Source organism: Aulonocara sp. 'chitande type north' Nkhata Bay, linkage group LG12 (assembly GCF_057382095.1).
Source record: "Aulonocara sp. 'chitande type north' Nkhata Bay isolate Kocher_YH1m ecotype deep benthic linkage group LG12, A_spYH_male_GT1.1, whole genome shotgun sequence".
NCBI lineage: Eukaryota > Metazoa > Chordata > Actinopteri > Cichliformes > Cichlidae > Aulonocara > Aulonocara sp. 'chitande type north' Nkhata Bay.
The window spans coordinates 25,979,661-25,991,851 of record NC_141355.1 but is presented as its reverse complement, the minus strand read 5'-3'; the positions used below and the strand labels follow the sequence as shown (position 1 = coordinate 25,991,851).

General features: G+C 42.0%; 1 protein-coding gene across 1 annotated transcript in view; it reads left to right on the top strand.

The window, feature by feature from the left end:
- Positions 1-12,191, top strand: part of pde4d (phosphodiesterase 4D, cAMP-specific) — a 221,777-nt gene that overhangs the window by 25,095 nt on the left and 184,491 nt on the right. The window contains exon 2 of the mRNA XM_086314649.1: positions 9,300-9,398. Within this exon, the coding sequence (XP_086170775.1) occupies positions 9,354-9,398 (45 nt within the window). The 5' untranslated portion in view covers positions 9,300-9,353. The remainder of the gene's footprint in view (positions 1-9,299; positions 9,399-12,191) is intronic.

Genomic DNA, 12,191 nt, shown 5'->3' with positions numbered 1-12,191 from the left:
AAAGTTGTGCAAAAACAAAACATATTTATTATTTTTTCATGACTATTTCATGCTTTGCTATAAAACCAGGTTGTATTTTAGTGCTTTAGGAAAGATCTCAGTGACTCTAAAGTTGGTCTTCAGATGATCTCGGAAATGTATTGTCTTTTTTTAAGCGTTTAACGATTTTTAAAAATATAACACCAATCAATTTTATTTTTTTTTTAGCGGTGAGCGATCCAATACGTGTGTCTGAATTGCCTAAAATTGAAGGAAATTCAATCAGATGGCACTTTGTTGTCACGGCGCAGCTGAATATCAAATTGTTTTCGAAATACTCCCACGTGTGACGACCTCAATTTCACTACACAACAAGAAAACAGTGTAGTGTCTGAGTCACGCCTGGGTCTGTCAGACAATAGGTGGAATATAAGACAATTATTTTTAAGGAGGCTTGAGGGGTGGTAGCCAATTTACATTTCAGGTAAAATGTTGTTGTATTTTCACGGTCGACTTGCTGTGGAATTGTTTCGAGCTGCCGCAAAGACTTCATCACTGTCAACAGAGCGCTGCAATAATGAATAGAGGAAATTTGTGCTGTTCTGCCAGATATGGCTTTATTACAGACGCTTTCCATTCGTCCGTGCTTGACAGTGAATTGGAGCTTTGCATAAGATAAAGTGTATATTTTTGAAGTAGAGAATAAGGACTGTCACAATCCCTCCTGAAGTGACAGCACACATCTATAATTTGTGTGTTGTGTTCCAAGGGCGCGTGTTTGCAAATCTACAGTGGCATGCCTTTGAGTATAAGTGAGTGTTTGTTTGTGTGTGTGTGCCCTTCAGTGGTTTGGTTAGCTGACGTATGTAATGAATGGCAGTAAATGGCTGCCCTTAGTATATAGGACAAGACAAGGTCAGGCAAATAAAGGCGTCGGCATCGCTGTTTCCTTACAAGTTCAGCCTCATCTTTTCTGCTTTTACTGTCATAACTAACAATCAGAGCACCACTTGGAGGAGCCACTGCCTTGTTTCAGCTTATGTTTTAGTCAGTGAGTGGGGAGACAGCTGCTTGCTGCTCAGCACTGAGAAGCCAGGTTTCTTCTTCTACTTCTTTTTAAAAAAAATCAGTTTATTCCTCCGTGCGAGAGCTCATCTTACTTCAAAAGGGGTTGAACAGCGATCTTAAAGCAGCAATCAGTGACCAAAATCAAATGACTAAATCAACTGGATATTATTTGTTTTGCCATCTTCAGATAAGTGGAGGAGCTACATGAGGTGGGAAAAAAAAGCCCTCTTCTGTCAGTGGCTGAGAAATGAGACCCATAATTGGATGGCATGTGGGGAGCTTTTAGTGCGCATCAAACACGTTTCCTTGCCTATTCACCCAGCAAACACTTTAATGTACCTCATAATGGTTTGTAATTTATTTTAATTTGAAGAGTCTAATATGAAGCTTTGCAACAGCTTTGACTGATTTGTTTACGGATTTGTCCCACTTCAGCGTTTCCCATCTAAGGTTGAATATTAATATTTTATATATGACTTCCCAGCGGCTTGTCGACAAAATATTAGCTTGACAAATTGTACAAAAAGACTGCCTAGACTGACTAATAGAGTCTAGGCAGATCAGCCTACAAAGAGAATAAAAGCGACTGGCTATTTCAACAAAAGCCGCAGTGTCTGCTCATCTCAGCTGATTGAACGGCTACAATAAAAGGCTGAGCTACTTTTGAGGGATTATTCAATAACCAGTTGTGAGCTCTCAACAAGAAAAAAAAAGACACATTTCAAACAGCAGTTAAAATTTAGAGCATATTAGACAGTCGTGACCTTCTACTACTGAGTTGGGTGTGGGGAGCGGGGCCATACAGTGCCTCATCGTATTTTTGCTCTCTCGCCTAATGTGATTATACAGGATAAACTCTCATTGCTCTCCTAAAGGTGGCAGGAAGTTAATTGAAAAAGCCAACAGAGGATGTATCAAAGGGACATGGGAAGAAATTGGCACCAGCAGAGGGCAGTTCTCATGTCTGGATTTGGGGATGTGTAAGTCTAATCGTGCCTTGTGTAACTAATGCTTGAGCTCAGACAGAAATCAGCCCCCTGTGGTCGCGGTGCAGGCACATGCTCTGCTGCGCTGATCCAGCACATGCACTCAGACACACAAGCAAGAAGGACCCTTTGTCTTCAAAACAAAAATAACAAAAGGATTTGTTTTAATGCACAAACTCTGGTGCTGCTGACTCGTATGTCTGTGAGAGATCAGTTAGACAAGTAAACTGTCGGGGAGGTGTTGCTGTTTCCGGAAGAGAGTGTGCCATTGTTATTATTATTTTTTTGACTCTTTATTTAGACTTTCTGTCAGGAGTGCAGGCATGCATGACCAATCCTTATAGCACAGTTCAGATAACTGTAATTATTGTCTGCACTTTTAATTGAGAATTTACATGCTGGTATTCTTCTCATCCACTTAGCGTAGCTCCTAGCAGCGTGTTATAACAAGGTGAATAATAATAGCTGGCTGAGATGTAGAGTGCGATGCCGTTTATCCTTCTATTTCTCTCTCTGTGTATTTGTAGCTGAGCCATGTCTCCTGTTGATTCCGTTTTTGTTAAATTAGCCCAGTGCTTTCAAGGCTGAAATTCTTCTGATTATTTTGAGGAATCATCAGATTTGGGCTCCCGGCCAGGACCAGAGAGACTTCGAGAGATGGCGAGGGAAGAGAAGTCTGCTTCATTCTCCTTAAGAGCTTCTTCCCCTTAAAAGCCAAAACAGTGTGGCTGTTTTCAACTTCTGTGTGCGTGTGTGTGTTGTCATGGCAAAATAAATACTTTGAAAGATGTACAGATGTCATGTATTTGTGCACATATTTTTTTATGATTACTGGATGGATGGATTGGCTGACTCATGAGCGCTGCACAATGTCCATATTGCACATGATACAACCTCTCGTGTTTATACAACTTCAGCAGCAAGGTGGGCTTAACCTTGTGAGAAAGCTCTACAGAAATCCAAGTTAAAAATCCCAAATTCACCTCAACTAATCTTGTAGCTATCTATTTCAACATTAAAGCCCCTTCCAAGAAGTCCAGAATTCCCTTGTATGAACATAATTCTAGTGTACATATTTCATGCACACGTTGCTCAAGAGCTGTCGACCGTATTGAACATGATGCAGCCACTGCTTGCTAGGGAGTTGTGTATTGCCCAACTGCTTGGAGGTGGTTCCTGGGATGTTACTGGTTGTCACTGGGTGAAATTGGTTGCAAACTACGCCCTGCACCCAAATCCTCCTACTAATTCCTTTGGTTGCTAGCAGATGGCTACAGTTTCTTGTATTTTCTTACCACTGCAAAAAATTCTCTCAAAAGTCTCTGACAAGTTCAAATCTCAGCGTCCTTGACCTCAAGGTCAAGGTAAGAGGTCAAGTTTTCTGAAAATGTTATGAATGAAATAACTCAAGAACAAAGCAAAGTGGGATTTTGAAATTGATAGCATAGGTGTGTCTGAGGGGGGGCACTGGTGGTTCCCAGTATATTTTATATTTGTCTGCAAACACTTGCTAACTATTAGACGAGTGGCAGTAATACTTGAAAACGTGACTTCAAAGTAAAAGTTGAGTCTTTTGAAACTTGTTGAGTCAAAACCTTTACTTTGAAGGCACACCTTCCTCATGTCCACGTCGTTTTCAAATTCAAATTCAAATTCAAATTTTATTTGTCACGTACACAGTCATACACAGTACGATATGTAGTGAAATGCTTGGACAACTGCTCGTGACCTAAAGAAAACAAAAAAGGAAAAGGCTATGAATAAGATAGGAAATAAATATGAAAAATTAAAAAGGGTAAATTTAACTAGGAAGGAATAGAATATAAATTAAGGTTAAAAATGAAATAACTGTACAACACAAATTAGAATGAAGGGTAAATTTAACTGGGAAGAATAAGATAAAGATAAATATATAAATTAAAGTTGAAAATAAAATAACTGTACAACAAAATACACAATACACAATATAGAACTATATAAGAATGTATGAAGAAATCTAAATATAAATAAATATATACACAATAACAGCAGCTGTACAAGTATTAACCGGAAATGAAGAATATAGTGACCAGTGTTGTGCAAAACCAAAGTCCAGAAAGTCCAGTGTGTGTGTAAGAACTGTATGTGTGGGTCAGTACTGTGTGGTGGTGTGATTGAGAGACCGTATCGCCTGCGGGAAGAAGCTCCTCCTCAGTCTCTCTGTGTTGGTCTTCAGGGAGCGGAATCGCTTTCCTGACCTCAACAGAGAGAACAGTCTGTTGTTGGGATGGCTGAGGTCCTTCACGATCTTCCTGGCCTTGGTCCAGCACCGCCTGCTGTAGATTGAGTGCAGGTCAGGGAGCTCGGAGCGGATGGTGCGCTCAGCTGACCGCACAACCCTCTGTAGAGCTCGTCTGTCCTGCATGGTGCTGTTCCCGAACCAGGTTAAGATGTTTCCCGCCAGGATGCTCTCTATGGTGCACGAGTAAAAGTTCCTGAGCACCTTGGAGGGCAGTTGGAAGTCTCTCAAGCGTCTGAGGTGGTAGAGACGCTGTCGGGCCTTTTTCAACACGGTGTTGATGTGACAGGACCATGACAGGTCCTGCGTGATGTGAACTCCGAGGTATTTGAAGCTGTCCACTCTCTCCACTGGGCACTCGTTGATGACGGGGGTCTGGTAGTTCCTCTCCTGCTTAGTGCTGAAGTCCACTATCAGCTCCTTTGTCTTACTGACGTTTAGAAGGAGGTTGTTCCTCTGGCACCAGTTCTCCAGATTCCTAATCTCCTTCAGGTAGGCCGTCTCGTTGTTATCAGAGATCAGGCCCACCACGACGGTGTCGTCAGCAAACTTGATGATGGTGGTGGAGCTGGTAGTGGCCACACAGTCATATGTGTACAAAGAGTACAGCAGGGGGCTCAGAACACACCCCTGGGGGGCTCCAGTGCTGAGAGTGGTGGAGGCTGAGACATGTCCGCCCATCCTTACTGCCTGTGGTCTGCCAGTTAGGAAGTTGGAGATCCACTGACACATAGATGAGCTGAGTCCCAGATGCTCCAGCTTGGTGGTGAGTGTGGAGGGAATTATGGTGTTAAATGCAGAGCTGTAGTCTATGAAGAGCATTTTAACATAATTCCCCCTTCTAGTGTCCAAGTGAGTGAGTGATGTGTGGAGGAGATGAGAGATGGCATCGTCTGTGGAACGATTTGGACGGTAAGCGAACTGTAGTGGGTCCAGTGTGTCTGGTAGTGAAGAAATGATGAAGTCTCTGACCAGGCGTTCAAAGCACTTCATCACTACTGAGGTGAGGGCTACAGGGCGATAGTCATTGAGAGAAGCAGGGTGGGGTTTCTTCGGGACAGGAACAATGATGGACTCTTTGAAGCATGTGGGGATCACCGACTGAGATAAAGAGATGTTGAATATCTCAGTGAACACAGGAGCTAGCTGGTATGCGCAGTCTCTTAGGATACGACCTGGGATGCCGTCTGGTCCTGCTGCTTTCCTGGTGTTCACTCTCTTGAAGGCTCTCCTTACTTCATGCTCGGAGATGACGAGCACGTTTCCGGTGCTGGCAGTATCTTCCTGTCTGCAGCCGTTAGCGCCGCTAACATTAGCATTGTTGGAGACCTTAGCTGCAGCCTCGAAGCGAGCATAGAAAGTGTTCAGCTCGTCTGCCAGAGTCACGGCCGCGTTCGTCATACCGGTTGTTGGTGCTTTATAGTCCGTTATTGTCCTTAGTCCCCGCCACAGGCTCCTAGAGTCACTCTGTTGGAGTTGTGACTCTAGTTTCCTCCCGTAGCGCTGCTTCGCCTCTTTCACCGCCCTCCGCACGTTATATGACGCGGCTTTGTACGGGTCCATGTCCCCCGTCATGAGTCCCGTGTTGTAGGCAGCGGTGCGGGATCTCAGAGCGTCGCGGATGGTTTTATCCACCCACGGCTTCTGGTTGGGAAACGTTGTGATAGTCTTTGTCTCCACGGTATCATCCGCTAGTTTCCCGATGAATCCCACAACCGCTTCCGTAAACACGTTGACGTCATCGTCGGAGCTGTTTCTGAACATGCCCCAGTCTGCGTCATCGAGTGCGTCCTGTAACGCGGCCACCGATTGATCCGTCCAGCGCGCGACCTTCCTCTGAACCGGAACTTCCTGTTTCAGCCTTTGTTTGTATTTTGGCATGAGGAAGATGGCGGCGTGATCAGATTTGCCAAACGGGGGGCGGGATTGTGCCTTGTAGCTGTCCTTGACCGTAGTGTAGCAGTGGTCCAGTGTCCTTTCACCCCTGGTGGGGCAGGTGATGTGTTGATAAAAGTTCGGCGCTGCGCGTTTGAGGTTGGCGCTATTAAAGTCCCCCGTCACAATAAGCGCAGCGTCCCGGTGTTGTGTCTGGTGCTGTGTGAGTGCCTCATGCAGCTCGCATAAGGCGGTGACCGTGTCCGCTTGTGGTGGAATATAAACGGCACTTACAATGACCGATGTAAGTTCCCGAGGTAGATAAAAAGGACGACACATGATGGACAGTAGTTCCAGATTTGGTGTGCAGGAGCGTGTGACTTTTCACTGTAACAAAACAATGTTTGTAGACACGTCTGTCACTTCCATTCAAACTGTGATTACAGCAATATACTAACTATCAAAGCAGTCACAAGGAGGTTTTTGGGGGCGGGGTGAGGAGTACATGTTTTACCATAGGTAGTTAATGACCAGGGTGTTGATGACCAGCCCGAAGCCCTGTATGACTGGCACTGTAGCCACTCACAACCTGTCAGCGAATACACATTTTCCCCTCACAACTGGTGGTTGCAAGACCGATTTCTAAGCCTCTGTTGCTGTGACTCTGCAGATGCATTTAGCTAAGCAAGCTAGCTGGCAATGACTCTCCATTAAAATCCATTAAAAAACAAACAAACAAAACCCCAAACAAGTTTCTCCACTCAATCTCCATAAACCAATGGATGATGTCACTGTTGCTATCTCCATTTTTAAATGCAGGCCCACTTTACATTCTTGCCACACACTCTTTTACATTTGTTATATGAAGTATTTTTTTATGGTGTGTAAGCACAAAAATAACACAGCTGGTGTGTGTTTGTGCAATAATGGGAAAATCTGGTCCTGGAGAAACCTGCTGTTGCGGTGACTACCTCAAAGGCCATTTTGAGCTCTTTGGCAGGTATTTATATGTCTGTCTGTGGATGGGTTTTGTCAGATGATGGTATCTCGACTCTTCAGGTTACAATTATGAAACTTTACAGAATGTTTTTACCAATTTGTCTGTCAGAGTTTTTCCAGCATTGTCAGTCTGGTAGCATTGAGCTGCACTGACTGATAAATAGCTGCATAGTGTTGCCAAACTGCAACATAACCAAATTCAAAATAATTGACAGGGTTTTCCAGACGGGCACTGGTAGAACATGCAGACAGCATAATCACAGGCCCTTGCATTGTCACGAAAGAGGTGACTGTAGAGGAAAAGTAAAATAAGAGATTCAAACAAATATTTATTTGCATCTTTGTTGTTTATTCATTCATGGCACTTTAAAACTAAAGCTAAATCAGAAAACACTGAAGCAAAACAGCTGAAATGCATGACCTGTAGTAAATGTGGGGAAGTGTATGGGTTCATAACAGTTAACAAATGAACAAATAGTTGATCATGAGCGTTCGGCATAGGTCAAGGCTGTGGTTTGCCCTGAGGTTGTGTTGTGCTCTGCATGCACTATAATCTGCCTTGTGTGCCTTACATTACATTGTTGTGTGTTTGTTACATTGTTTGAATGCAACTTGTCTGTGAAAATGTCTGAGTATTATCATTGTGTGTAAATTTTAGGTGCCTGTGCATGCTTAGTGAAGAACATGTTTACCCTATGTTCATGATGATGATGAGTACTAAGATTTGGACTAACATAAAAAGCAATACTTTCTCTTCTCTTCTCTTCTCTTCTCTTCTCTTCTCTTCTCTTCTCTTCTCTTCTCTTCTCTTCTCTTCTCTTCAGAGACTAATCAATAAAGTCTGTCCAGCCCTTCAGTTTTTCTGTCTGTGGTGATTAATTGACCATCCTGTCACTCCACATGTTTTTAGTGGACATGCACCTGGTCTGACAGACCAGACAGAAGGATAATGTCTGACCTTTTTGGCTGATCTCTCACTTAGAGTACATCCAGTGTTTCTGCTGAGTCCTGTCAGGCAGGCAGGGACAGAATGGAGTTGCTGTTGTACCTGGGCTCGTGGGCCATGGAAACAAAGGATTATATAGTAAATAAGAAGTGATGTGAAGGTATATAGGTTGCTTTATATGGCTGATAAAAATTCATTGCTTGGCTGGGTACCACTCATGCGTAACACAGACGGAAGAAGTTGCTGTTGGAGAAATCCACATATGGATTCGCACTAGCCTTGACAGAAATATAGGCAGAACCGCAGGAGAGAGTGAAACGAGGAATTCTGAATTGTCTGATTACTTTCTTGATGCTTCTCGCAGGTGCATAAAAACAAGAGATGACAAGAATGCTAACACTCAAATAGACTATTTATCTATGCAGCAAACAGACCATACCAATTAGATTATTCATTTCTTTGAAGCTACACTGGATTTTGTGCATGTGTCAAAACACTTTAGGCTCTGGGAATGGTTCTGGACATCCATTTAAACACAGTTGGTCCTATCTGTGTGTGTGTGTGTGTGTGTGTGTGTGTGTGTGTGTGTGTGTGTGGCAGAGAGAGAAAGAAAGTGAAGAAGAGAGAGAATGAGACAGGTGTAGGCTCTGGGTTATTAGGCCAGGTAAACAGAAAAGGGTTGTGCAACTCTGGCTGATAATTCACTGACCTTTACATTTTACACTCTAATGCATCCTATTAGGCCAGTGGATCCCAGCATGCCTCCTTTCTTACCAACACACTCGGGGCATTATGTTCCCCATTTACCACGCACACATACATGCACATGTATACACATGTGCATGTTGTCTGGGAGATCAAAGCTTTCATATTCTGAAACCACAAAGCTGCCAGGAGGTGGAAGAGCCTCAGCCTGTCAAATTACTGCTTTCTTACCTGAAAATAATAAGTAGTACATTTTAGAAACTCCACACTCAGCGTATAAATTCTTTAAATATTTATCTGTTTTTTTCCATTTGGTTTAATCTTCACAAAGAACAAGCAGAACTTTGGATTTTTTTATACCACTTTACATCACCAGTTTGATAATGACATTAGGTTAATACAAATGTGTGAAATGGGTACAAATAATACTTATATCTTTTTTTATTTCTTTTTGTTTTGTTAGCCCACTTTTTGATTAACTCTGACTGACTGAGCCCTGCCAGAGGTGGCCCGCACCATGCAAAAGGATGACCGGTCCGGGGACGACAGCCAGCGAGACAGCGTGAGTGAACACCAGCTTTGCAATTTTTGCAGCTTTATTGATTTTTTTCCTTTTTACATGCATTTACATCTCAGTATTCTCTGTTTTCTCTCTTCATAAGCCAAAAAGATTCTGTTGTACAAGTTCAGTGTCTTGAAATACATTTTTAATCTTTGTTTTAAATCCATTTCTTGGTCTATAATTCTTATTTCTTTGAAAAGCCAAACGTGTTCAGGAAGTCGTTTTTGGTTAATGGAGGGATTTGTAATTTGTGCACTTGTACACCACAGAATTTGTTTAATTTCACTGCCACAGTGTATGCACAGCCTAGCCATCGCTAAAGTTGACCAAGGCTGGGCTATTGGGATTTTGAATGTTGGTATATGTGTCGGAGTTGTTGCTGCAGGTTTGCATCCATGCGAGCACCAACTCTGCTTGTTCTTGGTGCAGATCTGACTGGACAGAGGTATCAAGGTGCTCGAGCCTGTACTTTTGCTATTCTCACAGCAGCACACTGCCCTGCAGCTGTTTCAGCAGGACACTGCACGCCCACACACTGCCAGATCCTTGCTGGATGAGAAGCATAATCAGAGACTTCTTTAGCCAGCATTTAGTCCTGATATGTCCACTATGTTCTGAGCATGCCTAGAACATAGTGGGTCAACATGTTTATCCGAGGCAGCTACTACCATTGCACAGTCACACTCGTTCAGGAACAGAGAGCAATTCAACAACACATCTGGACATGTGTAGAGTCCATGCTCAAATGGGTAACTGCTTGGCTCACATTGAGAGGAAGACATACCTCAAATTAAATGTACTAAATATGTACATTTTATAGGGTTGGTCTGTGAAATCTAGTGAAAAACAAACAAACTTGTGATTTAAAAAAAATAAGAGGTCTCTTTTTGTAAGGGTTAGGAAGATAGTGCATTTTATTTTTTATTTTTGAAAACATCTTAGTCTTCATAATGTGTTAATAAAACACAAATTCCCTTGCATGCCCAGACGAAAATGGCATTTCAATGTTTGCTATAAACCTGCAATATGAGCATGATTTCTTTTAAATGAACCTCATATAAAATGTAGTCCAGCCTCAAAGATCTCCATATGTACACCTTTGCCTTCATGTATGTTAACATTAGCTTTATAAATGGCAGAGTCAATGTTTTTCCTACACAAATTAAATCTTTTTGTTCATCACTCTGTGATTAAAGGCCAGTGGTTTCTTTTAGATGATGATAAAGAGCTTGGGTTACTGGGACTGTTATACGTAAGAAGCTGTGCTGTTGACTGACAAATGTTTTTCACCTCGGCAATCATGTTTTTAGGGTTTAATTAGTCATTCAGTCATCATCATCAGTGACTAATTTAATTTTAATTTTCCTCGATGATTATTTTCATTCCAGAGTAATTGGTTGGTTCATTGAATGTAAAAAAAAAAAAACTTTTCAAGAGCCTGACCTGATGTGACATTTCTCGTTATCCATTACAAAGCAAAGACACACTGTGAGATTCTCTCACTTAGCATGAGAAAGCAAATTTTCACAAGAGAATATTAATTTAGATTCTGTTTGCAAATTGTTCCTCAAAATGGTTTCAAACCAGTTTTCTGAATATTTGCCAATTATTTTTCTCTCAGTCAACTAACTGATAATCAACTGATTAGTTTTGCACTACAAATACAACACAACTAACAAGCTTACGGCAGACTGGATATAAAACATATTAGTGGTCTTGAGCAATAGTTCTCCAGGCTTGGTAAAGGTCATCCAAAGATTGTCTTTGGACATCAGATGCTTTTTCACATTTGCTTTTTTTTCAGTCCACTCCTTGAACCAGACCATTTTCAGGGTAATGTGATCTTTTTTTTGTTAAGCCATTTACCAACCTATGAATCATAAAAAGGCACCTAACAACACAAAAGATGCCGACCTATAAAGTTATCTACAGCAGATGTACAGTATCTGAAAGTCATGCTGTGAAAAGATCCAGCGAAGACCTGACCAGTCACTGAAGCCTCATCAGAAATGGTCTCAGTGGAAGGGTGCTGTGAAGAAGCCATTCCTAAATATGGAGAATAGGGAGAAATAGGGAGGTGATGTATGCCAAATGACACAAGCACTGAACAGAAAATCAGTGGCAACAGATTTTAGGAAATGACGAATCCAAAGTTGGAATTTTGGTTCAAATCACTGTCAGTGTTGTGCAGACGAGCTCTGGAGAGAGGTGCAGTATTAAGTGTCTACAGCCATCATCTTGGACATGAGTTGGGACTGTGTTTCAGCCAGTGTTGTTGTCAAAATTAATGGCATCATGAACATGAACTATAGAGTGAGATTTTAAACCATCATTAAATACCATCATTTTGCATCATGACAGTGATCCCGAACACATTACCAATGCAGTAAAAAACACACAGTGCAACACTATCAGTCATGATTGGCTTCCCCAGAGCTCAGACCTCAACATTATTGAAGCGGGGATCATCTTGACAGAGAATGGAACAAAAGGAAGCCAACATCCAAAGAAGAGCTTTGAATCCCCATCATGAAGCCTACAAAACTATTCCTGAAGACTACTTAAAGAAATCCCTAGAAAGCTTGCCTGTGATAAAGAAAAAAGGTGGTCATACCAGATATTGCTTTTTAGAATGATACAAACTCTGCTTTTGTCTTTTATGCTGCATTTCCATTTATGTTTGCCCGTTTGCAAATGATGGGTGGCTCAAGACTTTTGCACAATACTATATATGCACACATCATTTGTATTCATTAAGAGAAACCAGCAAATAAGACATAAGCAAATCTATTC